The following is a 27507-nucleotide window of genomic DNA, read 5'->3' as shown; positions in this document are numbered from 1 at the left end:
CTCCTTGATGTGATACAGCATTTATGGTGATTTCTGAATCAATGCCAGCGCTCAGTGTTCAGTTTCTGCACTGGCAGTGCCCTCAGCTGCACATTACAGCCATCCCACCAACACATGTTCACTGTGCAGAGACAGAATGCATTCCAACACCACCCCCAGCCCCCGAGCAACATCGCCAGCAGTTTACAGACTCATACAAACACATTTAGATGATGTGTTTACTGCAGCTGCTGCACTGAAAATGCTGGAGATGACCAAAGTGGAGATCCACACTGCTCCCCTTCAGCACTCCATGAGATCTCCTTATCCATGGAGGAAAGGTAACCTGTGTAACACTAAGTGCAAGGATGCTCCAGGGAAAAGTCACAGTGATAAACTAATTTATATTATAAATTTAACTGAAGCATCAGGGAATATTTAGAGCTTGAGAAAGAGGAATTCTTCATTACTGCAAGACAATGTGTGGTAGCAATGCAGGAGGCATTCCTTGAAACCTTTCCCATAACTCAATTTTACAGTCTCTTAGTGACAGAACATCAAACCTACACCAGAGAACTGCAGAGCTGCAGTGTTTTCCCTGTGCATTCAATTCCATTCAATTCTTTCCATTCAATTCTCTCTTTAGCTTGGGAGAAGTACAAGCACAGAGAATTCATAAAGATCAAAGAACAGACTGGAAAATTCTGCAAAAAAGGGACAAAAGCACCAGCAGGTATGTTCTGCCTATCTTCCAGGAGCAGAAAGGGAACAAAGGGCAGGGAAGACTGTTTTTATAAATAAAAGTTACAGAATCCTTGACTGAGGAAAAATCCCTCCTGTGACTCCTCTTCTGACAACAACACTGGATTAACTTATTTAATGTTATCTACTCCACAAAGGGAAAACTGCACTGAAATAATACTCATGTATGAATGAGGAGTTGTAATAATGGCCCTCAAGTCAGAGTTCTCATCATTACTGAATTTCAGTGATATGAAGCTTCCTGCAGTGATGCCTTAAGACTTCAGCTTTTAATTTTGCAGTGCATTAGTGCACAACTCTGAACTCCATACACAGTGTCAGTTAACTCCCTTCACATTTATTTAGACAAAACAACCCCTCTGGGCCTGTGACCCCAAGACAGCCTCAGGCCCCAAAAAGTACAAACAACAGTGAAGTGGGGGGCAGCAAACTGGGGGAACATGACTTCACTGCCTGAGGCTGGAATTGGAGCTTTAACCCCTCCTGTGCAAACAGACCAAACTGATCTCTGTCTGAAAAACTGGTGACCATTGTCCAGCTTGGGTGGAGCCTCTGGAAGGCTTCTGGCTGCCCAGGCCTTGAATAAATACCCACATTATTCTCTTAACTTTGTCCAGCCTCTGGCCTAGGCAGGCACTCCAAGGCATCACCAGCACCTCAAACATTTTTAATCTTATAAAATCTTATAACTGGGCTTGAAGGTGACCTCTGGAGATCCAGTCCAGCCTCCTGCCATGGGCAGGGACATCTTCAAGCAGACCAGGCTGGTCCAAGCCCTGTCCACCGCCAGGGATGGGGCACAGCCTGTCTGTGTCAATACAGGACAAGAGCAGAGAAGAGCTTGGGAGAACAGCCAGAGCGGCTTTGCCTCCCACAGCAGTGTCAGAGCTCAGCAAAGGGCATTTACAGCAGCCCAGTAACCCTCCCAGGGCACCCAGCAACACCAACCCACAGAACTTACCTATTTTGTTTGACTACAGGAATGTCAGCACCTTTAGGAACAAGCTCCTTGATTTCTGTTGTACCAAAGTTTTCCACAGTGATCTATTTGAAACAAACAAAAATTGTGCAAATCTTATTTATGGCATAAATACTTCTTCCCAACACTTAGTGAACAGCAACATGAATGGCAGACACAGGAGCTAAACCCCATGGGAATCAGCTGCTGATGCTTTTGTTCAAACACTCCATCAGAGGCAATTAAAATAGATGGTGTGAGCTTGGCAAGACATACTTCAAACACTACAGAAAACTTACAGTAAAATTAAGACAAAATGCTTCTTCTATGTCATCCTCTGGATAGTCCAGTAGCTGTTGCATTCCCCTGCAAAATAAGTTACAAAATACTTGCACCAGGGGAAAGAAAAATGAATTTATTTTGAAGTGTTCTTTATGCTTTGATAATTCAAATTTAAAAAGTATCTTTCTACTGTTATTTCATTCATTATCTTATTGACTTGCAACTTGTGTAGTGCTGGGAAATTCCAAGCAATCATTTCATTTTGGTTATCCCATGAGGTGAAGAGAGAACATTCCTGCCCTAAGACTTCAGCTAAGGGGTTCCCAAAGCAGAGGCACCTGGTAATTAAAAACCACTGGCTGGCTCTTCCATTGACACCTCTGATTTCTCCTTGAATCTATGAAAACTTTGCCATCCACAACACTGAGGCAAGCAAGCAGCCTTTTCTGTTCATTTGAGCCTCCTACCTGCTAGTCAGTCCTATTGAAATCCCTGGTCAAAAGTAAATATTTAGCATGCATTTGTTCCTGAAATAAGCAAAAATATTTCCTTGATGGATTAAATTTAGGAATGAAACTATGTTCACATTTAGGCTTATAAAATTAGTGGCTAAAGCTCGAGGGGTTTGAATTTCAAGGGTTTTTTTTCCCCCTAAAATTCCTGTAGGATCATAAAACAGAAGAGACAATCACTAACACCAGGCACTGGGACACAGGTGTTTATTACATTTACACCAAATGACACAGTGGCTGCAATTTACTCTGAGCTGTTTTCCCAGTGACTGTGGAAAGGAAATGTAATGTTCCTAGAGGAAAATGCTGATTTCAAAATTAATTTCTACCAACACCCGTTTTTCTTTCTTGCTTACCTGCCAACATCTGGCATCAATTCTTTTAAGTCATCCAGGGATGGTTTCTGATTCAATAGCTTTTTGTACAAAGCCAGAGGAAAATGAAGGTCTACAATAGTAAAATTATATATTGCTAGCCCACAGACAACACCAATCAAATGAAACAAGTCACTGTCTTCAAAGGTCTAAGAACAGAAAACAGACAAAATGGTTTAAAACAAAGAAGTTATTTTAACCTTGCAGAGTGCAGGAAGAAATGTACAGTACAGTATAATCTGAGTGAATTTAATTCATATTTTCTTTAAATATGTATGTATCTGTAAGTACCAAGGAAAACAGAATAAAGTTTAACCAGCTGAGACTGAAATCCAAGGGAACAGAATCCTTTCTACTTAAAATTAAAAAGGCTGAGCTGCAACATATCCTGTGTTACAGGGGACCCAGACTGCACTAAGGTTCTGCTTTTGTCAGTCACTTCCTATTGCACTGCTCAGTGATTTAAGATGCCAATTTTAAAACAAATTATTCTGGGGAGGAAGAGGGAGGAGTTCACTATCGAAACCCTCAGAATTAATTACCAAGGCTTTAAGCACAACTGTGGGAATGTAAATATTCAGGTATTTGGGATCCAGCCACCCCAGTCAGTGTTCTTTGAAAGATGATTTAAAAGTCAGGGATCAAACCTTCCAATAAGGTACAACTCCATGAGCACCCATCACCCATAAATGCAAGTGCACACAGGGAGCCCTGTTCAACAGGCCACCCCCAGAATTTGTCTCTGCACCTTGACTTCCTGACCCTGCCCTTGGAATCAGTTTGTTCTGGTTACTTCTTCCTAAAACTCTGGAGGGCTTGGGGACAACCAGTAAGGAGTAAACAAGGAATGAGGGAAGTTTTGATCTAACAATGGCCAAAGAAATTTAACTTTTTTGAGAATACTTGCTTCAGCTCCTACTCACGAAATAAAACCACCACCAACTACAATGTTCATATATTATTAATATAAATCCTGTAAATTAAAATGAGCGAATACAGACCACAGCCTACCTTATCAGAGAACCAGATCAGCCTGGACTCCTCGTAGTACCTGAACATTCCATATTTGGGATCTAGCAACTCCCTCATGATGAGCAAGAAAAACTCTTTGCGAACGCCTCCAGCATCGACGGCTTCCTCCCCTACAAAAATGACCTGAAACACACACCTCAGTGAGCACTGCACTGCAGACAGAGTGTCCAAAGATGCCCAAAAGCATCCTGCAGCACCCCGAGCAGTGTCCTGGGATACCTTGAGGGGCTTCTTGTAGTCCACGTTCTTTGTTTTCCGGAGCACCTCCACGGCGTCGCCCACGATGTTGTCCCTCCGCACCATCACTATCAGGCAGGGGTTCACAGACTCAAACACTGGCAGGAAGAGAGAAGACAGATTCTGCCTGTGGGCCTGATCCACAGCCATCTGCAGAAAAACAAAGTGAAAAGCTCCTGTCAGTACCACCTGGCCAGCAGTCTTGTCTGCAGAATGCAGACGGCAATAACTACTGAATTCGCCCAACTTTTCTCTGCATTCCTTTTATCTCAGCAAGTATTTGACTTTAGGAAATATTCTTCCTTTACCCATTGCTCTCAGGGAAGTGTAAGAACTCAGGTTTTAACATTCCAGTCATAATACCTTGGATAACAAAAGGAAGCACAAAGATCCTGCATTCCATCTAATGAAGAGTAAGCTGTTTAATATAAATGTGGCATGAAACCAAATATACATTAAAAACTAACTCACAGCATGAAAAGCAATTCATTTAACTTGCATGATAATTTCTGTATTAAAATTGTTTGAAAAAGAAAATGCTGTTGCAAATGTTCTGAATACGACAGAGAACTCTTGAGAGTTTGTGTGTTTTAATGCTATTTAATATTATTAATAGAAACATTTAATGTGAACATTTCCCTGAATCCATCAAATGTTGGTTACTGACTGTGCACATCCATTTTTAAAGGCACATAAAGGACATTTATTATTAATTAGCAAGGTAATATTTTCCTACACAAGCCCATTACCTGAGCATGACTTCCATCATCTGGTTATTTTCAGAGTCAGATCAATGCCCAAGGTAATATTCCAAGTCTGCTCATATGGGATGTGGGGTTGTTCCCTGGTTGTGGGAGCTGCTTGGGGTTTTATGTTTGTTGGTTTGTTTGGGTTGTGGTTTTGGGGTTTTTGTACCTATACTGTGGGTTGACAACACATAAAAAAACCATCTCACTACTGAAAGGAAAGAAGTTCCTTGGAAATGTATGGCAAGTACAAAACAGTCTAATTTCAATGTGATCCCAACCCCACTACCCTCTATTGTGTGCACACCCTGAGATTAAAACTAGATCCTTGATTTTTAGGGGGGAGAAATAGCACAGAGTTAAAAAAAAAAAAAAACACCACAAAAAGCCAACGACAAAAAACACAAACAAAAACCAACAAAAACCCACAAACAAACAAAAAACCAAACAAACAAACCACAAAAAAAAAAAACCCAAAACAACACCACCAACCAGCCAAACAAAAAAATACAACAGGAACCCCCAGGGTCCCCAACTCAGGGAAAAAAAAAAGAATGAATATGAACCATTAAAAACAGAGCCTCCTACCTGCATCTGTATGATTGCATCTGTTTGCAGGAGAGTTGTCTTTGCCTGGGCATCAAATACAAATGGGTATGTGCAAATTATAACAGGAACCTCTGTTAACTGCAATGAGAAGAACCATGTCATAGCTCAGCTCATTCAAAAGCCACAATCCTGCTTAAAAAAACCACAGTAGCACTCGTTTAATAGATCTGTTTTACTGGAAAGAGAACTCAACCCTGACTTATTATCAATGCAGAACCAAAGCATCTAAAGAACATGAAGTAGATTTTTAATTGTTTAGTACTTCAGCCAAAAACAAACAAAAAAAAACCCAACAAAACTCAATCAAGCCAGGCACAAACAACACTCTCACTTAGCACATTTTTACTTCAGAACTGTTATTGCAGCTAGTGGGCACAGAAGTAGCCCTTTTTTCCAACTGCTGTTCCAAATTTGCAATAGAGACAATTACATATTTTTACACCACAAGATTTTTTTCAGATTACAGCCATGGCTAATTTGAAGCTTTACTCCCAACAGAACACAGCAGACAATCCTTAACATTTCTGATTTCCTTACATTCTTCCAAAGAAATCAGACTGCATCCAATCTTACCTCAGTTAATCCATGGTTGACATCCTATGACAGCATTTGCACAAAGGTAGCAACAATTAAGATGAAAAAGCAGCATTAGTGTCTGCATTAATTACTCATCTCTGATGTAGAATTCAAAAAATATTTATTTACTGCTTCCCCCCAAGAGAAGGTTTACTGAGAAATAAACATTAACCATAAACATTCTAATTAATTTATTAAATACGAGCTTGTCTTTCAACACCCTGTTTATCAGTCTTTAAAAACAGGGTTGCTAAAGTACCATGTTTGCTTGGATGCACAAAATTACACACTTAAAATGTTTACTTCCACACATTAATTAATGACATCTGCTGGTACTGTTGTAAAATAATAAAATATGGGTGGCTAGAGAAAACTTATTAAATTACTTACAATATTCTTTCAAAGCTAAAGTTAAGGAACTGTGCAAAAACCTATCCAACTCACTAATTCTCTGCACAGTCATTAATTTGCTCCCACTTATCACTCTTCTGTGTTTACAGATGCAGGAATTAATTATCTCAGTTGTGGCTGCTAAACTCAAAGTAGGAAATTCCATCAGTTATCTGCCCCTGCAGCTCCTGCTGCACTCATTACCCAAGAGAGCTGCAGCCTGCTCACTGACTGGACCTGTCTAATGTGGCAATTCAGATTATTCTGCATGTTTTCCTACTGTGGATTCTTACATTCCCAACGGTTTTGACTTAGCAAGTGTTCAGTATTCTGAATCACATTTTAACTGACAGATTCAAATAGTGAGCAGTGTCAGTCCTAGGAATGACACCCCAGGAGAAAAACACCTTCTTAACAATTCCTCCTTAGCCAGTACCTGACACCAGTCTGCTCAGCACTGCTCATCTCTGAAGGTATTTGTATGAAAAAAAATTTTTAAAAAATTATGAAAAAAATCCCCAGGCTTAGAGAATCTATGGGTTTCTTTAAAGGGATAAAACAAACACGAAACATGGGAAGAAAACACCCACAAAAACCCAAATATAAAAATCAACACAACTTACCATTCCCAACACCTGCTGCTGGAACCAGTTGGCATAGTCATTTCTGATATCTATCAAATCTTGTATCTCATGAATGTAAAATCTGTCATACTGTATAACTTGTCCTCTTTCATTCACCTAAGAAAGTGCAATTTATTTTTTATTAGCTTTCAAAGGGATATTTTTCCATGTTTTTCAAGCATTTCATACGTCAGCCACAGATACCCAGCTACCAAAAAAAATTCTAGAAAAACAACAGTGCCTACAAGAAAGCAAAAAAAAAGTTAAAAACATGGATACAGGGACTATTCAAAATCTCATCAAAGAGTGAAGGAAAATACAAGGAACTGCACTACAGTTATTGCATAACAGGGCTGCCACTCTGAAAACCTCAGAGGAACAGTGATAGTACACACATTCATGTGCACAAGGGAATAAATATATAAATACCTGTTCCTGTATTCACACAGGTTAAAGAATTATGATTCAATAACTCTAGTCTTAGTTATAGTATGGACACTATCACCTGTGAGCAGAGGAACAGTTTCCATCTAAAAACAATAAGCTTAAAAAAAGAGAGATGTGGGAAGAGTAACTTTGTACAGAGGCTTGTCTCCACAGTACAGTTTTAATCCAGAAGCATCCCCATTTTCCTCATACACACTTCTTTTCCCAAGCACTGCTAACTGGCAAAGCAGCAAGTTTATCCTGCCTTTATACTCAGATAATCTAAGCCTACTTTTCACAAATACCTCCCACATCCCCCTCCAAACCACCAGATACTCAATATCTGCAAAATACCCCAGAGCTGCCACCCCTTCTCACTTTAATCCACAGAGAAGCAAAGGACTGGGTAACCCTGTGTTCCCAAAAAACAGTTAATTCCATCATCATCCTGTCAGACTGGAACCCAGAATCCCAATGATTCATAGGTCCAGATGGAAGAGCTACAGATATTTCTGTAGGTGCAATTCTGATCCCTCACACTGAGCAGTAACTTAGCTTCCACCAAGTGCCCAGCACAGAGATGCTGACCAAGCCAAGCAGCCCAGGAGCTGCTCAGAAACACCACAAACTTACTCTGTGCAGGATTTCCAGAACTCTGAAGGCTGTGTGGAGGAAGTTGGTGAGTATTCTCCTGTCAGAAGGGGGAATGCCCATCTTGCACACCTTCAAAAGGTGCACCACGACATCCTTGTAGAGTTCCACTATCTTGAGGAACAAGGGAGGCTCAAGCACAGACCACCAATTTTCTGTCAACACATGGTGAACACAAATTTAGTACTTGTCACTGCCACACACTGTTATGTTATCTCTTAACTAACAAACGTGTCTGGCTAGAAAGCACAAGCATCACTTACTGCAGGCTCCGAAAAGAAAGCTGCAGCACAACAAATGTGCTATTGTTACACATCAAATCTAAGTCCCCTCAAGTCTGCTCATCCAGACAGTGTCACAATGTAACATTTGATAAGAAAAGATGGATCAAAACCTGAAATCTTAAGGGAACAGTAGTAAGAGCAACAGAAAATGATGGAAAAGGATCTAGAGCTCTAAAAACTGTCAGTTTGCTTTTCTTTACTCTCACCAAAAACTACTGAAAAAATCAAAGTGAGATTACAAGGCAAAGCATAACTGAGGAAAATGAAAGAACCCTCTCAAAAATAAATCAATTAATAGCAAAATATTCCAAAAACAATTCTTTAGGCTGAATTTCCTTAAGCTGAGGCACAACAAGAAAGTGTAAAGAAATAGAGTTAAAAAACCAGAGCTATTCCCAGCTGCATATTTGAAGACCACATCTTGGCACCAGCAAGAAAAGATCAACTGCCTCAGAAGCTCAGAACAGGTGCAGCAGTCACAACCAAGACAATTTAACATCTGCTCTGCAACACTTCTGTAAATTGCTTAGAGCTTGTTAGCTGTCTGACCACATAATTTTCACTTTAAAGAGCAAAGACACATATCAATTACACTGAGCTACATAGTTTAATTCCTCCCAAATGGCATCAGTCCAAAAACTACAATAGCACATGAATTCACAGGGATGGCCTGCTAACTCACCCTGAAGCAACAGAATAAGTGTTTTCTTACACCAAGCAATGCTGAGCCTTAACTTTCTCACTGGGGAATTGCAGCGAACTGTAAATACACAGCAGGTGCTGCCAAGGCCAGGTCTCACTGATGGAATTTCTGTACATTTTCATCTGCAGATCCTTAGTTTTAAGAGTAAAAATTCAGTTTCTTACCAAGAACTTTCAGAGGAGCTTTTTCCAGGTTCAGAATAGCTGCTCCAAAAGGAATAGCTAACGTTGTGAAATTGTTTTCATCACTCATCAGTGGGCACTCTGGTAGAGTGAGATACAGCCTCAGAGCTTCAACATCTGGTAAGGAGCTGGTCAATTTGGGAATAAGGTTCTTCTCCAAACTAGCTGCCACCTACAGCACATCAGAAAATTCTGTTTATTTTAATACAATTGAGATTTTAAACAAAATGCCCATGTATACGAAAACTAATCTAGAAGACAATAATTAAGAGCTTCGGTGAAAACTATTATACATTTAGACAATGACAGTAAATATTAAAATAGAATACACTGGTGTATCACCTAATTGTCTCAACAAAACAGTTTCACACATCTGCAGTCAATACATTATTGAGTAAATAAATCCATTTACAGGGTTGGACCAAGCATAACAGAAGTATTTCTGGAGAGCTGTAACCCAGAAAGATAATCCCAAATGTGAAGAAAACACACAGCACAAACCTGTTGTGATATCTGAGCGTGCTCAGGCTGTATGAGTTTGTGGAAGAGTAGTCTAGCAGCATTCATGTCAACCCCTGAGAATCTAGCACTGGTTTTGTAATGATCATCATTGCTGCAGGAAGGGAAAAACCAGAAAGACTCAATCCTGTGTTCTCAGCAACTCAAGACTTTAACCCTTGACTTTTAGACCCACTGACTAAGGATTTAAAATATATCAGACCTCCATGTTTTATATGGCCTTAGAAACAACTAAGAAACAACCAGAAAAAATCTCCTCTAGCCACAAGAAAATCACACAAAGAGACTTGGATGTGAACCATCCCACACAAGGGACTGCCCTGGAATTACCAACAACCCAGGGGTGACAAATGTCACATGGAGCCATCCTCACTGGGGCAGCTGGCAAAACACAGGGCAGGAAAGAAGCAGGAGTTTCAAGGGAGGAATGAGACAGGAATGGGACAGGAAACCCTGGGAAGGTGTCCCAGGGACACCAGGAATGCAGTCACCACAGGAACACCTGGTAAAAACCCACCACTTACCTCAGTGCCAAAAAGCTCCCATTCAGGCACCCAGCAGAGGAGAACGTTCCATCAATTTCGCTGAAATTGGTCACACGAAATGTTACATTTGGTTTTCCTTTTAAAAATCAGCATTTGCAATAAATAAAAACCCCCGTATTTAATCCCTAACGAATTAGATTGTGCAAAGGATGACTCCAATGTGACTAAGCAATACTAGATTAAACTTCCATTCAAGACTCAACACTTAGGACAGCTCAAATCACAGCCAGTCTTGCTTTGTATACTCTTTTATTAAAATAGAAGCAATAATCTTTGAGTTGTTCTCATATTCCTTTAGATGTATTGCTAATTTTCAATGTGCAATTAGATACTTAATTTATCTTGTATAATCATCTAAGCTGGAGCAGAGATGCCACAGTCTCAAGGATCTAAACTACTCAACAAGCACGACAATGAAAGCACAGCAAGAGCTCTGCACGTCGCAAAATCAGTAATTACAAATAGTCCAAAGCCCCACTAATGCTCAATTCAGAAGCAGAATCACCAAAGACCACTCCTGTCCCTTCCATCACTTACTTAGCTATCTCTACAGGAAGTCTTCCAGATGGGAAACTCAGCAATTTTTGAATAAACATTTCATTCACAGTCCAGATCTGCTTCAAAAGTTCAGGATTCCTAAAATCATCTGGTGGCACCATGTTCTAAATAAATTGTAAAGAAAACATAAAGAGTCAGGCACACAGAAATGATTTCCAGAAAAATCAGCCAAGTCTGAGCTGTCATAGCTGACAATTTGCCTACCCAGACTATTGCAGTGAAATACTCTGTGTCTAACAGCTCTGCCTCCCTGTGAAAGCAGAGCATGCATAAAACCAGCTGGATTAGGTGATAATTCACACACCTTGCTAAATGGCAACTCCCTACACATCACTAACTGAGCTCCAGATGTGAGCAGCAAGCATCTCTTCCCCTGCAGCCACAGGAGGCACTCAGCTCCCTGCCAAGCTGTGAGCACACAGCACAGGAGCCATTCCATTCTCCAGACAGATGTTCTTCCACCCCACTGCCACCAGGCTCCTCTGAGAATGACCATGCCTCTGGGAACACGCCCTGCCTCATCAGAGGAGCTGCATTTGGAAGTGCTGCTCACAGAAAATGAATTCCACTAAGAGCTGTGATAGTAAAGAGGAGAAGCAAGATCACTGTTTTCAGTAGGAGCATTGGTTCAAAAAGAGAAGGCAAATAGCACCAAAACCAAGATGAAACTATCAAGAGAAAACATTCCTCCTGAGGACGCCATCAGCTGACTCAGTGTGACAATGGCTATCTGCTGCCAAAAATCAGCACTTCTGATCCCATCCCACAGCATCAGCTCGAGGAACACTTTTGCCATTTCCCTTCTGTCCAGCCAAAGGAAATAACTCAGGGAACTGAGCAGCCCAAAATGGATTTTGGCTGGGCCCCCTGAATGGCAGGGACACACAACCCCCAGGGGCACAGTACACACAGAACTAAGGAAGGATTCAACACAAATTACCAAACCAAAGAGTTCTAAAGGGATACTTCTGCAGCATCGAAATTCATCTACTGCTAATACCTTCTGTACAGAACAAGCCACAATAACTGCATTCATACAGCCTCCAGTTCACCTCAATTAGTCAGAAACTACTCCAGTAATTATGAAAATTGCACATAAAGTTATTAAGGAAGCTTTAATAGACAAGTTTTGAATCTCTATTATAAGCAATCTTCAGGTTTACACCTGCTAAGCAAGTTTCTCTCAAATACAGCAATGGTTAAAACTCTACCAGAATTTAGACAGAGAATCCAACAAGTCAATCCTAGAAAAACTGCTGATTCTGTACACCCAGAACAGGCTGTGAGCACAAAGCACTGCTGCAAGTCTGACCTGCACTCAGTTTTTCTTCATAAGCATGCTTCCCCACTAAAATCCATTTTCCCCTGTGTCCAAATTAGTTTTCACCCTACATACTGAACTCTTGATGCTTCATTAATCCCCATGGTCTAATATCTGCTGAGCTGTACTGGAAACAGTCCCATGAATCTTCACCTTGTTTTTATTTTCTCTCCCAACTCATCCCCCAACAGCATTTTCCTTCCATCACACTTCCACATTGCCACTTTTACTGTAAAGTCCTTCTAGACTCTTGTAGGTAGCAGAATTTAAACAGATCAATTCTTGTTACTTTAAAATGTAAGCTTTAAGACTGTGATAAAACTGACATAAACTATGTCACCAGCAGTAATTTTTAGCAAAAAGCTCCATTTGTTTCCTTGCCACTGTGGTACATTAAAATGGCCACAGAGCAGAAGACACCAAAGGAGGTATGAGGAGGACTGGGCAAGGAGCAAAGAGCTCAAATATTCAATCAACTCTTCCCTTAAGACATGCAAAGAAGTGCATTCATCCATCAAGAAAAAAGCTTATGCCAAAAAAGTCTCAATCTCACATGATTTCTGACAGCTAACACACACTAACTGGATCCAAGTCCTCCAGCTGCTACCTTGACTTGGTGCCTTTTGCTTCCACACTGCTCCAACAAACTTTACAGTCACACGCACCTTCAACATCAAAATAGTTTAAAATGCATCCAAAAAAACTAAAATCCAACTTTCACAAGCTTTGGAACCAAATTACACTTAATTTGTTACCTGTGGATAAAAGTAGTGTGCAAAACTTTGGTCCCCACCAGAGAAAATTCTCTTTACACAGTAGCACTCCTCACTGTCTGCAAGAGGAATAAAAATGTGAAATTGAGATACTGCAATCAACACTGGGTAACAGAAAGGTTCCCTTGTGGCAGAACCTTGATCCAACACACTGAAACACCAGTTAATGATACAATGGCCATCTCTCCCTGAGGTAAGTTCTAGGTCTGGTGCTACCAGAGGCCCCCACCCACCAGCCACAGGCATGCAATTCCTACAGCAGGAACCCAGAGCACAATCAGACTGTTTGGGAAAAATGATTACAGCCCATAATCAGTTTAAAACTCAAAAATTTCAAGCCCTACAAAGGAACAGGCAACCAAGCAGTAAATGCATCAGCTGGTGCTTACCTGTGCTCATTGGGCACTGAGTACTAAAGGGAATCCAGTTTCCTCTCACTGTGAAGGGACTTTTCCTGTTACTGGTGGTCCCTGTGCCCAGCTGCCCATTGCCTCCCAGTCCAAAGGAGTAAATTCTTCCAGAAGAAGGGACAAATGCAGTGGTGTGCTGCCTAGGGCAAAGAGAATTCAGTACCACAAACCTAAGCCCTGGAAGCAGCTTTGAGCAGGCCTGGCCAGGACTGGGCTCAGCGGGGTGTGAAAGGTCCTGTCCTGCCCAACACTCCCTGCAATGCCCTGCCACTGGCAATATTCCACCCACACTCCAACAGGCACCCCTCCTTTTGTATGGAAAGGTTCCCAGAATGCAGCTGCCAGTGCCCAGCCCCTGGCTGACCTTTAGAGCATATCAGAAATGAATGTCTACAGACTGCCCCCACCTCCTTTCCCTTCCCATCCTGACTGCCCCTCTCCCACCACAGGCCTGTAAAGAACCAGCTGGCAATTTGTGTAAACTGCTTTGTACTTTCCCAAACACACTTGTTCTTCAACAGGAAATGAAGTGACAGCAACAAACTCTCACAGCTCACACTATTGTTCACACTGCCAGTTTAGAAAATCACAGCCTCTCAAATACACAACTTCCTTTAGCTCTTCTATCAATGCTTTTAGAATCCCCAAAACATCACTAAATATCTTTTGTTAGGGGTCATTTTGTCTTCCCTGACCACAAAGGCTAAGAAAACCCCCACTTCATATTGCCATACACATAAAGTTTTATACAAAACAAGTTATGTGTAGGAGTCACAGGGTTAGCACAGAATAGACCTTACCTGCCACAGGTGATTTGTGTGACAACGCTCCCCATGAGCTCAAAAACTTTCCTGGGATTTATCTCGTGGCTGGTAGAGTTATGTCCCAGCTGGCCATAGCCTCCAGCTCCAAATGTGAAAACCCCACCTTCCTAAACAAATAAATATTTTACATTAATATGATCATATATCTCAGAACAAGAAACTTCACAGAAATAGGGGTTTAATAAATCTTTTCTGGTGATTTTGGCATTGCAGGGAAAGGACAGAAAATGAACAGAGTTCTGAGACACAGAAGAATTGCAAGTTAACTGGAGTTATGACAACATGGCACAGCTATGAAACATTACCTCACTTGTGTTAAATCAGACTCATCTAATTTCCTTATTATCATACAACAGTCCTGCCATTAACTTGTGTCATTTACAGATCCTAATCCTCATTTTCCCTCTTTTCCAGTTTTCTTGATGAACAAACTCCCACTATTAAAAGTACACTTCAGCTTTGAAACTCAGATTACAAATGCTGAAGTGATTAGCCAGCAGGAAGCTGCCCTGCTCAGCAGATGATCCACAGTATGGCTGAAACAGCCTCAGTATTTGAAAGCATAAGAAACCAGAAATTTCAATATTGTTGTGAGGCATGTAATTTTTGAAGAATTTTTGATTAATCAAGAAATTACCAACACCTTTAACGTTTAAACCAAAGTATTTTCAGAAATTGTAGACCTTACCTCACAACAACTTTGAAACTTGCCATTTTCAGATGCTTTGAAATTGTGACTGTTTCTTTCAAATCTAATTGCATCAGCCAGGCCCTCAGCTGGAAACCATCACCAGAACTGCACTGAGGAAACCCAACAGCCTCAGTCACTGAGGCAGGACAGCAAACAGTGCCAGGCTCTTCTGAGCTTCAGGAGGACTTGGAGAATGCTCACACACACACAGTTTCAAAGTTGTTGTGAGGTAAGGTGTGTAATTTCTGAAAATATTTTTGGTTTAAACATTAGAAGTGTTGGTTAATATACTAATTAATTAATTAACTGCCTACAAAAGGTGTGTGAGCCCCTGGCTCTGCAGGGACACTGGAGCCATGCACATGGGTGGCAATCTCTGCAAACATTCACAGTACATTCAGTACCTCAACCCAGCCCATCAGCTTTAAAGTACCTTTGGAGTTAACTTCTATGCATGAAAAAGGAAAATAAGCATTTAGAAATAAAGATTGCTTGTATTTGGTAATTTTTTTCAAATATTTAACCATTCTTCCAATCTTTCCTCAACTTAATCCCACAAATTTACAAGAAATTTTATTTAGAATTTAGTTTATTATTTCCTGTTCAGGTAGCATCTTCTCCTTCAATGGAAACATTAAAAAATTGGAGCATAAACATATTCTAAAGTTCTGTACCTTTGTAAGGGCAGCAGTATGATCCTCTCCACAACATATATGAACAACCTTCTGACTTCTCAGGGACTTGAGCAGGGTAGGAACATACCTGTCTGAAAGGTTTAATACAGAAAGGTCACTTATTTTGACAATAAAAATCAAAACCCAAATAGTTTTGCTTATGTATTATAATTTGATTCTACCCAATCAAGCAGTTAAAATTTGTTAACATAACACAATCACCACAACTGGGTTTATGGATCCTGGAGATGGAAGTGTTACTACAGAATAAGACAGGGACTATGACACTGAAAAAGTTTGTGGCCCATGCCCTCATTTTCACTAGCACAGGATCATGTGTCAATACACAGACAACTAAATATGGAACATTACATTAGACCTGGCACTGGCCATGAGAAAAGATAAATTATCATTGTTTCTGTGTTTGAAATGAATTGTTTACGTGTTTCATGTTTTAAAATGTTCCTGTAAGTTGGTATTGACACCTTTTCCTTGGTCCCAAAAATGGAGAGCCAGACCCAGCTAAGGGATAAGGGGTTTTACCTCAGTGTTTAATTAGGATCCTTACTGGCCAAGGTGAATGTGCTGCAATGCTCACACATGACAGACCCCCTGTGCCATTTACAGACCTTACAAATCAGCATTTCTACCAAGGATGCCCCAATGGGAGGCCTGGATGAATGCTGTGCTATTCCCCCACGTGTGGAATTCTACCCTGGATGGGCCAAATCTCTGTTCCACAGGGTGTGTTCCAGAGGTGTTTCCCAAGATCGTGTAGGGTTCTCCAGCCTCCTGCTGCAAGGCCCTCAGGATGTTTGGCCTGACACAATCCCAGCACTATGCCAAGTTATCAGGCTTAAGGAATGCTAAGAACACTGAGGATACACAGAAAGTAGATAAAAAAGGCAAAAAATCATCTTGGCATCAGTGTCAGTCGGGCTTCTTTGGAAAGTAAATTTATACACATTTTAATGTTACAGACTGCATGACAGAGTGGAGCTCTGAACAAACAGGAAGCAAGCATAACTTCCCTCCATCGCTAGGACAAGTCAACTTTGTCAACTTTGCACAAAGGCAACTCTAAAATGTCAGTGCTAATGTCTTAAAACCTGTCAGGCATGCTAACATGTCTGCAAGAAACCCTATGAAGACACTGAGAAGTGATAAAACCTAGGGTTACACACATTCCAAAGAATATGTAGGAGCAACTGAAGTCTCCCATGATTTCTGAAAAATAATTGTAATTCTCTTATTACATGAATGTGGCAATTTTTAAGGCATTCAGAAGAGTATTTTATTTACAACCCATTTTCCCTATTTTAAATGGTGTTGACAACAATCAATCAGTAAGCAAATCTGAACTCATGAAACCATCTACAGATTATCCACTATTAAACTGTGTATTACAGCAAATACTGTCACCCTGGAGCCCTCTGAGCACATACTGTGCATGTAACACAATACAACCAAAAAAAGAATTTTTTGTCTAATCCAACCATTTGATAAAAATCTGCTGGGTCATCCACCCAGCAGAGGAAATTTTGGAAATGGTTAGCCAAAAATTGTGAATGATTATCAAAAGTGGCCTGACAAAGGAATGTAAAAGTAAATGGCACTAAAATATGGAAATGGCCTAAATGTGACTACTAAGGACAACCAATTAGTTGTGACAGATTGCTGCTTTTGCCAAGCAATTTCATTCACTTAAATTCAGTTCAAACTGTAACTACTGCACAGTATTTCAATTCAATCCCATTAAATGACAGGCAAAGAATACAAGTGAAGCGGGCAAGAGCTTCAGCACAGCACTGCCAGCATTCCCACTACACTGAGGAAAACACCTCTGTGCCCTGTGTGTGCCATCCCACGTGGCACTGGCACACCCCAGCTGTGTCTGCTCCTTTCCAGAACACTGCTCACCTCAGATTCACCATCCAAACCCCCCTGAGGCAATGCCTCCTTACCTGTGTCATCATTAACACCCAGCTGCCCAAATTTGTTGCGTCCCCATCCGAAGATGGCTCCAGAAAGAGTCAGCACAAAGCTGTGAGCTCCTCCTGCTGCAATCTGTGCAAAAGGGATTCCCAGCAGAGATTTAATCATCTGTGGGGAGGTTTGTTTTTTATACTCATAACCTAGGCCCAGCTGGCCATATTTGTTTTGTCCCCAGGAAAACACTTCACTTCCTGTTGGAAGGAAAAAATAAACAACCAAGAAACACAATTAATACAGTTTAATAATACAATGTTTATCCACTGTAAGAAAAGCTAAAAGTTAGACTGTCACTCTTCCAAAACTTTTGAGTTTGAAAATGCATACAAATTACTGACTTGTGAAGCTGAGCATTCTTGTGTAATTTGCAGGCATTCAACTCAAGCACTTAATCAGACTGGAAGTATTTAAATCACATTCAAGCCCTTCCAAACTGCTCTTAACATTCCTGTTTCCACAGTGCAGATCTACTGAGCTTGGTTATTCCAAAGCAAGGCACTGCTCCCTGGGAAGCTCCTCTGCTGCACAGATGTTTATGCAGACATCTGCTGAAGATGGACATGGAAAATTTTCCTGCTTCCAATCAAAAGCCTCATTTAAGGTTTTCTAAGGTAAGATACTTAAATTTTGACAGACAATTTAAGAGATGTATATTTTTAAATACTGTCTTCATTACATGATCACTGAAGCACAAGATTTATAATGTCACTTGATAATTTACAGAGAAAAACATTTTAAAGAATGACAATCAAAGACCTATTGATGTTAAAACTGCTTCTAAAATAAAACACTCTCTTGAACAACCAATGTTTTGCCAAGGTATTTACTATCCTAAAGATCAACATCCAAACACAAAATAATTTACTTTTGCTGACATGAAACGTTTTCAAGAGCAATGTTACCTTCAAAATGCTTCCCATGCCTCTCCCATCTCCACCTTTCCAGTAACAGTTTTATCAAGATGGGGAAACAATGAAACCCATCCTCTGGAGTACGGGTCTCAGATTTTACTTATTTATATTAACAACTAACCCAAAACACCCTACAGCCCACGCCAAGAACAGACACAGAGCTGCAAACCCATGACCTGGCAATAAAACAGTGATGCTCTACTGGAAGCCTGTGACTATTTAAATTTCAAATCACAAATTCCTGTGACATTCTCGCACCTCTGACCAACGGAACACTTGACAACTCAACTCACAACTCTGCTGCAGATCTTAACTCAGGCAAAGGGTTACTCCTAAAGCTCTGCCAGCCCTGAAACAAAGGCATTCCCCTGGGTTATAATGATAATTACACCTGGGAATTCATAATGGCACAGGAATTGCTCAATATGAGCCCATGAAGAGTCACACACAGAGCCCAGGCACATATAAACAGCATAAACTACTGGATTTAAAGAATAAACATCAGTCAGAGTACAACGAACACCTGCCTCTCCACAGTTATTTGGCTCATATTTTAAACACACATTGTTAAGAAACATTAAAGGTGGCTTGTATGTGATATGGAATTTTAACTATGGAAGCACCAAAACCCAGAGGCTTTGCCATAATAAAACACACAAGGAAGTCACTCCTGCCAGCCTCAGTAACTTGAGGTTACAGGTTAAAACAGACCAGTGTGAAAGATTTGGGACCAAGAAAAAGAAACAAAATAAAAAGGAAGTCACATGAGAGCCAAATTATGAGAAAAAAACCAACATAAACACACACCCTGAAGAAATAAAAGCACAACTCAACATCTGTTTCTACATTTGTTTTTCAAATGGCAGCTTCCATCATTAAATTACAGAGCCCCTACCAACCTGAAATCCCATCTGTGCTAAGTGGTAGCATGTTTAATAATGAAAAAAAAAAGATAAAATATATCTTGAAAACATTTGAATTCCCTGGTATGAAATTACACAAAACTTCAGGAGGATCTGGCTTACCTTTTGAGAGTGCTAGTGAATGATAATAACCACAAGCAACTTGGACAATCTGGATCTCTGATAAACTTTTAATATTTCTATTGGAGTAAGAAAACAGAGAAACAGTTAAGCTACAATGAAGCTTTACTTCATGGTATGAAATAAAGGGTAATATACAAAATGTGAATCCTTTTTACTGAAGTGTACTAAACATGCCAACTTTAATTAGATGCTAATTAGTAAAATCTGAAGACAAATTGCTTTTCTTCTAAACCTTCTAAGGTCAGGTTCTGCCTTATTTTCAAATAGATCAAGTCTGTAAAAGTCCATAATGAAGAATCAGGGAGGTTCACATGCTGTGAAGGTGATCTCACACAGCTGAAGGGAGGAATGAACACAGAATTCAAGAAGAAACTCATTCTTACTTTCCAGTTTCCAAAACTTCAGTTTCTAAACCTAATACATATTGCACAATATTCCGAAGAAGTTGCAAATACATGCACATGTGCACTAAAACTAATAATGCTTTCCACTCGGGATGAGAAAAAAGTTTCTAAGGGCCTGTGGGCATTTAAATTGGATGCAGATAGAACATTTTTAGTATGAATTACTAAGGTTCCAAGGAATTGTTACTTTTGTCTGTGGACTTCAGGTAGCTGCAATGCTTATGGCATTCTGAAAACAACCCTGGCCAACGTGAATTTTTTTAACTAGAAGGTGTATTATTCAATCACAGCTGAAAAGCTTTGGGCTGAAAACTGAAGTACAAAGATAGGACAGCAAATGCACCTTCTTCACATTGAAAGTTTAACACACTACTTCTCTTCAACTTCTCTTAAATGGCATTCATACTCTTAAAATACCCATCCTACTTTTCCAATGCAAGTCTTATTGTTGGGGGAGGACTATTAAAAATACCAACAAACAAAACACCCCAAAAAGCAACAAACCAAGCACACCTGTAAGACATTTCTCACAAGAGTTTCTGAGAATAGAAACTGTCCACACACAGCATTCAAGTGTCATAGCTAATATACATTTTCCATATTTATATGGCTTTACCTGTAACAACAGAATAGCTTAACCAATGTGATTTAAGCACATTATTTAAAAAAAAAGGCAAATTATCATGTACTATTTTTAACCTGGGCACTCTGACGCATTCCTCTGTTCCTGGCAAGCCAAGCTGTCCATCAGTAGCCAGACCCCAAGCATATACCTGACCTTTGTCATTTAATGCAAGAGTGTGGGCTTCTCCACATGACACAGCTACAATATTTTGGGCATCCAGTGCACCAACATGCTCTAAAAAAGGGAATAAATAAAATTAGTTGGTTAAAAAAAAAATAAAAGCTACTAACAAGCTAGGCTTGCTCCAAACAGTTTACACAGTACTAAGACATCAACTAAGCCCATAAGTTCTGCTGAAACACCCTTTATTTAAAATTACAAACATGCAATTATGCAATTCTAGAGAAATGAGTTAAATTTGACACCCTGAAGTAACCAGGTAATGAGTGTTTCTGGAGCAATGCACAAAGTGCACAAAACCTGCACCTCAATCCTGACAGATCCCTCTAACGCTGCCATCTGAAAATGAGTGCAGAAACTCAATTAACAGTAAGGGCAAATAGATTACTGTCAAATGACTACACGTGTAAAACATTATGTAAGAGGAAAACATTCCACCACAGCAAATTAAATTCACCTATTCATCATTAAGAAAGAGCCTGCAAAACAAGGCAGGGCAAATTACAGACTAAAGCTACCGATTTTGCAATGAGCTACACAATGTCTTCTTTATAATGCAAAATACTGTGGAAATGGATCCTAAAGAGTAATTTTTCTAGACACACAGTGACACCTCTGAAAAGCACACACTAAAATATCTCTGATTTTTTTCCAGGAGCCTGCACCAATGCATTTGGAAACACTCAAAGCTTGGTTTTGGGCTTATGATTTGTGATCAGAATAACATTCCAATTCCAGCAATAAGTAAAGCAGAGAAATATCACCAGGGCCTGTCATTAAGGCTAGAATTTTTAACAGTTCCCTTAAATAAGGGACTGCTTGGACATTTTACTCCCAGTTTTCAAACACAAACTCCATCCCAGCCTGAGAATGGCACAGCACTGGAAAAGCCTGTGTATTGTCAATGCTATGGGCACTCTAAACACAGCCCAGCCCAAGTCAGCTTCACAACAGTAGCTCACATTATCTGCAGCACGACAGGCACTCAGCTTCCAAAATAAACCGACACAGGCAGCAGATATAAGTTCTTTTTATTACACCCAGCTGGTCTGACTGAAGAGGCTGCCACCCCAATTGAGCCATGAGAGCCCTGCCAGTGGGAGAGGTCATGGAGGCACTCTCCACTGGGGCACCAGCACACAGATGAGCTCGGGCAATCTCGCCCAGCTGCTGGACCAGCCAGCCCGACTGCCTCAAACGGGTTAAGGAACAGCCATGCAGTGCCCGTGGCAAGCAGAGCTCTAGGAGGAGGCAAGAAGAAAGGCAGTGGGACAAGGAGGCAGCAAAGACACCCAGTCAGCAACAAAATTATCTTCAGTTAGCAGGAACACATTTAAAGGAGAGCATCCACCCATCTATAAAGATACCAAGCCTCTTTGGGCTGTGCAACTGAAGCTATCCCAATGCTCTGACTTCATACAACACTCAGCAGAATTATCAGTAACCTCTGGGTGAAAGGAAGATTAGGGAGGACATTACAATCCTCGTGTGTCTGAGCATGTTACAAAAAAATGCAAGTAGGTCCATTACATATGAAAGGTCATGCAAATTAAATGTCAGATATTTTCATTGTAACCTTTAGACTAAAAGACAATTCAGCAAAATTTTTAAAGTGGGCAACAAGCAGTCAGAGTAAGTTTGACATGCTGAGTTTCTCTTCATGTTCATGAAGCAGATGTTTGCACAGGATTAAAGTTTATCAGCTTTAATATCCACATACTGTTTCCCAACAGAAGTCCACATTAGTTAAAAAAAAATCAAGAAAATCTTTAATTGGCACCAAAACTCAAACTGTGTAAAGGAGAACTACTAAAATACCCCGTGACACCTCATTTCCATTTGAAAAATTTGTGGCAAACACTGAGCCAAGCAAGTTGTGAAAGTGCTCTAGGAGTGATTAGCAGCAAGTCTCAGTCAGCCTTCCCAGTCTGCTGTGCTGTGAGCAGAGTGAGCAGCTCTGTTCCTGGCTCTCAGCACCAGCTATGACTCACATGCAAGCTCTGAAGGGAGCCCATGTGCACACTCCTCTGCAGTCCCTGCAAGATGTTTACCCAGCTCTGCTCAGAACTGCACTAGGAGGGAGCACAAACACACACCAAACAGAGGTGGGAAGGAAAAAAGCCCAAAGAAGTGTTACACAGCATCCTTTAGGCTTCTCCGCATCCTCTCCCTGTAGCGCTGCTTGTGCTGATAAGTCTTTTATCAAAAGTTTTATTTTTAGTTCTCACAAAAAGAGAACATTGCTTCAATCAGACCTGCTGTACACCACGTATTAGACAACTAAAAACTGCATGTTTCCCTGCAGTGATATCCCAAATACTCATTTCCACCACAGTCCAACAGCCAAACCCATACATGAAGTACAACACCAACCCATGGACTGCAGCAGCTCAGCTCCCCTTGAGAGTAAAAACATCACTGAGTCTCTCACATCCATGGTTGAAATAAAAACTAGTGGCAGTGTCCAGCTGCACAGCATGCAAAAATATAGGGGGACTGCCATGTTTCACAGCTGTGTGTTTCCAGCTTCACCAGAACCCATCCCACAAAGCAATGCTTTTCCAGTCAAAAAGATGTCCCTTCTTGGAAGAACTGCTGGGCATGAGTTTGCTCCATGCAGACACTTGGGTAATCTTGGCTCTGATGAAGCACAACAAAACGAAAGCCACACCCACCACCCCACAGAATCCCCACAATTCATCACTTCTAAACTTACCGGGTCTTTTCCTGCCTTTGTCGTGCCCTAGTTGTCCCAGATCGTTGCATCCACATGTATAAACTGTCCCATCATCCAGGACAAAAACAGTGTGTCTCAGTCCACATCCTACATCTCTGACCCTTTTATTTAGGAAAAAGTCACTTTTTCTGGGTTCTAAAACAATCTCTTCATCAATTCCACCCAATCCAAGCTGTCCAAAAGATGCATTGCCCCAGCACAACATGTTTACACTTCTTGTTATCAGAGATCTTCCAACTTCACTTTTCTAGAATATTCCTTCTGCGTAGCTGTTGAGAAAAAAGGAAAACGTACATTTTTCAGTATTGTCCCCAGCATTTACATGACTTTCTACACAGCATGTAATCCATGAGCTCACTTTCTCTATACCAATGTATTCAAACCCTGAACAATTTTTAAGAGTGTGATTTGCTTTCTTGGACAGGATTTGCCTTAACTCTGCAGTAAAATGCTTTCAGATACAACTTTTAAGATGTGCAGGTCACTGGTTTTGCATAACTTTGTTTCAAAAACTTAAAACATCATTCTTCGTAGAACTTCTTTAATCCCTTATTCAGATTTATACAAACTTGCAGTTGCAGCCAGTCCCAGCCAGTGGAAACGACTCCAGCTATCTTCCAAGGGGACAGTGCAGGCTACTTTCTTTACTTGAGGAGTTGCACGACTCCAGCAAGGGCTGTGCACGGCCTCAAGATCATCACCAAAAACAACACTTGACTCACAGCTTGGAAAAAAGTGCTCAGCTCTGATCAATCCAGTTATGCAACACAAAGTACAACATGCTGTGTCAGTCGTTGCATTTAAACAACTAGGAGTCAACTGAACTCACAATCTAAAAGAAAATAAAGAGCTGAAACTCAAGTCCCCAGTCCTGCACTGCAATCAGCTACAGCTTCAGTTACTCTGCAGCAGCAGCAGGCCACGTACACCAGCTCCCCCAAGCAAGTCCACACCCCTAATCCCCAAATTACAATTATCAGTATTTGTGCTGACAGACTCTGCACCTTTTTGGAAAGGATTCAAAGCTGCCCTTCTCTTTCATTTGCAGCAGTGCATACAACAAAAAATCGGTGACAAAGTTTTCACTACTACTCATACCCCGTTTCCATGATAGCAAGTTTTTCTGCATTTTCAGAGCAATTTAAAAGTCAATGTAATCTAATGAGAAATTACTACAAATTTTCATCTGTGACCATTATTCTGCGGGGTTATAACATGTATAAACTACCTAAATCCCAAACGGCTCGGAGAAGCAAGCCAACACTTAACATCTAAGCGTTACGTACACCAAAGGGCAGAATTCTTGCCAGCACAACCGGATAAACTATTTTTCTCTGCAAAAGACAAAATGCAATAAACAAGACACTTAATTTTGGGACCACATAAAAAAACCCCTAAAGCAATACCGAACCAAAACAGCCAAACAGCTTAAAATATATTGCATTCTGTTTACCTATCTCAGGAGGTGAGGCATGATCAAATATTTCCCTAGCTATATCCTACCACATTCAGAAGGGGACATCGAAACCAAGACGTCTTCAGTTAAGCCATAGCTATGCAGCAGCACATGTCACACATCTGGAGCGGTGACTTGCTTCAACCTGCAACACAAGAAATCAGAAAAGATGTATCACTATAGTTCTTCGAGATTTCTACAGTCAAGATTTATCTCCATCTCCAGCAGGGGAAAAAAATAAGAAAAGTTCTCCTTTCTGCTAAACTCTATATGTATCTCCACGGAAGGCGGGGTTGTTTTGTTTTGCATCATTTAAGAGCCAGTAGCCAAAGTTCTGTACTTTGATCTCAAATCACGGCACTCTTCCACCGCTGTGCGTGGCCATCAGAGCCAACTGGGGCGGCCAGGGCCGGGTACCCCCGCTCGTGCGGGCGCTGCCCGGTGTGGGCACCGGAACCGGCCGGGGCAGCCCCGCACTCGCCCCGGGCCGCGGGCGGGCGCCCGGGAAGCGCCTGGACGCTTCTCGCGGTCTGCGGCGGCTGCCGGAGCGCTCAGGCCGTGCCCGTGAGGGGACCCCGCCCGCCCGGCGCTCGCCGCGGCCCCGCGTTTCCCCGGCGGGGCTCGGCTCCCCGGGCCCGCGGCGCTGAGCCGCGCAGGGAGCGCCGGGCGCGGCCCGGCGGCGGAGAGGGGCGGCGGCCGGAGCCCTCCGTGCCCCGCGGCCCGAGCGCGGCGCCGCCCGGCCTGGGCCCAACCGCCCCGGGCCGCACCTGCCCCGCGGCGCCGCCGCCCGGCCCGCCCCGCTCCCGCGTCCCGCCCTGGGGCCCCGCGGCCCGAGCGCGGCCCCGGCCACTTTCCCGTCCGCCCCGCGGGGCCCGAGGGCGGCGGCGCCCGGCTCCGCCGAGGCCCGGCGGGACTCACCGGTGGTAGCGAAGCGCTCCGCTGCCCTCCGCAGCCCGCCCACCGCAGGCGCTCGCCGGCCACGGCCGGGGCGTGAGCAGCGTGAGCAGCCCCGGGCGCGGTGACAGGGCCCGGCCGCCGCTGCCGCGCAGGCGCCGGCTCGGCGGGCGGGACCGCAGCGCCCGCTCCACCGCCCGCCCGGCCGCGTGGTCGGGGGCGGGGACGCGGCGCGGAGCCGTCCCCGGGGCTCGGCCGGGCCCCCACAGGGACGTTGCGCTCGGAGGCACCGCGTGGTTGGGTTCCCGCCGTTGGGCTGTGCGGAGGCGGGGCGAGGAGCTGGCGGCCGGAGTGAGGCGCGGAGCCCCGGAGGGACGCTCTCCTCCTGCCCGTGAGCTCGGGGAGCGCGGAGCTCGGGGCTGGCGCGGAGCTCGGCCCTTCCCTCCGGCGGTGACCGAAACTGTGCGCGTTCTTGGCATGGGGACAGTGTGAGCGCGAAAATACAGAGCCGCCGTTGTGTTACATCGCAGGTTTTAAACTGAGAATTAAAAAGCTGGAGCGGGTTCTGGGGCAGATAGCTCCCACAGGAGAGGTCTTCGTATGGCGAGTTTCGTCCGCCTTGCAGAGTTCTCCAGACACTTGGGCGCGTGTTGCTGATCCTTATTCCTGATCTGCGGCAGCCTCTGCTCGATCTCTGAGGGCACGAGAAGAATGAGCTCAGCGAGTGGGAAGGAGCTGGATCCGCCGGGGGGTGCAGGAGGAACAGACTGCTCCCCACGCTCCCATTAGGCGTCATTGGCTGTGGGAGCTGGCTGCGGCTCCCGCGGGCGATCGGAGCCGCCGGCAGCGCCGGCCCTGCCCGGCCTCCCGCTCCCGTGGCTGCTCTGGGGCTCTGCCCTGCCCTCCCCAGAAAGAAATGCAGCGTTCGGAACGTGCCAGCCTGCTCACAGGCTGCTCTCAGTGTCCATGCCCACGATGGGCACCGTAAAACGTCTCTTTTCACTGAACGCGTATCTCTAGTGGAGCCCCTGAAGGGGAAGTTTACACGGCACACACATTTCTTAACTTTTTTTTCTCCCTGGTATTATGCTTGGTACTGGAAGGAAAATCCATTGCAATTTGCGTAATTGGACCGGGTTGGCAATCGAAATGAGATTTCCTTATTTAGCAGCCTCTTTGCAGAAGGATCCACCTTTATGTAGGTCGGGAAGTGAAAAAAGGCCAGGACCAGGCACGCGTCACAGCAAGGGATTTTGCAAACTGTGTGTGAGGAAAGTTCTGTGCTTGGTGTCCTTCTGCCCTTTTGTAAAACGGAAATAATTTCACAAAATCCCACTAGATGGAATGAGATGTCTTGGTCCAGCCGTTAAACACTCCTGTATATGTAAATAGGTAAGATTGTCCAGCACTCCTCAGGATTTGTGGCTATAGATTCATCAGGAAAGATCCAAACCAGAAATAGGAAATTCATACCTAGGGAAAATGAGATTGCTGCACAGCTGACACAGGCTAAATGATGCAGCACTTTCAGGGCAACAAATGCCCGGTTTTGCTATTTAAAGGAGAAATGTGAGTGATTTGCCTTTTGCCATTCTGCATCTAAGACTGAAAGGTTAGCAGG

The 27507-nt window shown here is 42.6% G+C and overlaps 1 protein-coding gene across 4 annotated transcripts in view; it reads right to left on the bottom strand.

Moving 5' to 3' along the window:
- HERC4 (HECT and RLD domain containing E3 ubiquitin protein ligase 4) overlaps positions 1–26025 on the bottom strand; it is a 29660-nt gene extending 3635 nt beyond the window's left edge. Inside the window, exons 1-23 of one of the 4 annotated variants that reach the window (XM_058810899.1) lie at positions 25911–26025; positions 25040–25137; positions 23516–23805; positions 20694–20853; positions 19570–19646; positions 17606–17827; positions 15642–15733; positions 14253–14383; positions 13432–13592; positions 13025–13101; positions 10928–11052; positions 10370–10429; positions 9828–9939; positions 9309–9498; positions 8140–8312; positions 7081–7197; positions 6065–6088; positions 5471–5569; positions 4119–4286; positions 3879–4022; positions 2850–3016; positions 1999–2065; positions 1703–1785 (exon numbers count right to left, since the gene is read on the bottom strand). In XM_058810899.1, the coding sequence (XP_058666882.1) occupies positions 1703–1785; positions 1999–2065; positions 2850–3016; positions 3879–4022; positions 4119–4286; positions 5471–5569; positions 6065–6088; positions 7081–7197; positions 8140–8312; positions 9309–9498; positions 9828–9939; positions 10370–10429; positions 10928–11052; positions 13025–13101; positions 13432–13592; positions 14253–14383; positions 15642–15733; positions 17606–17827; positions 19570–19646; positions 20694–20853; positions 23516–23741 (2675 nt within the window). In that variant the 5' untranslated portion in view covers positions 23742–23805; positions 25040–25137; positions 25911–26025. Of the gene's footprint in view, positions 1–1702; positions 1786–1998; positions 2066–2849; positions 3017–3878; positions 4023–4118; positions 4287–5470; positions 5570–6064; positions 6089–7080; positions 7198–8139; positions 8313–9308; positions 9499–9827; positions 9940–10369; positions 10430–10927; positions 11053–13024; positions 13102–13431; positions 13593–14252; positions 14384–15641; positions 15734–17605; positions 17828–19569; positions 19647–20693; positions 20854–23515; positions 23806–24989; positions 25268–25910 lie in introns of those variants that run through there. The other 3 variants (XM_058810902.1, XM_058810900.1, XM_058810901.1) reach the window with 3 other exon arrangements.
- Between the last annotated feature and the right edge of the window lie 1482 nt (positions 26026–27507).

This window comes from Ammospiza caudacuta, chromosome 9 (genome assembly GCF_027887145.1).
Source record: "Ammospiza caudacuta isolate bAmmCau1 chromosome 9, bAmmCau1.pri, whole genome shotgun sequence".
Classification (NCBI taxonomy): domain Eukaryota; kingdom Metazoa; phylum Chordata; class Aves; order Passeriformes; family Passerellidae; genus Ammospiza; species Ammospiza caudacuta.
This window is presented reverse-complemented; position numbering and strand designations above follow the sequence as displayed.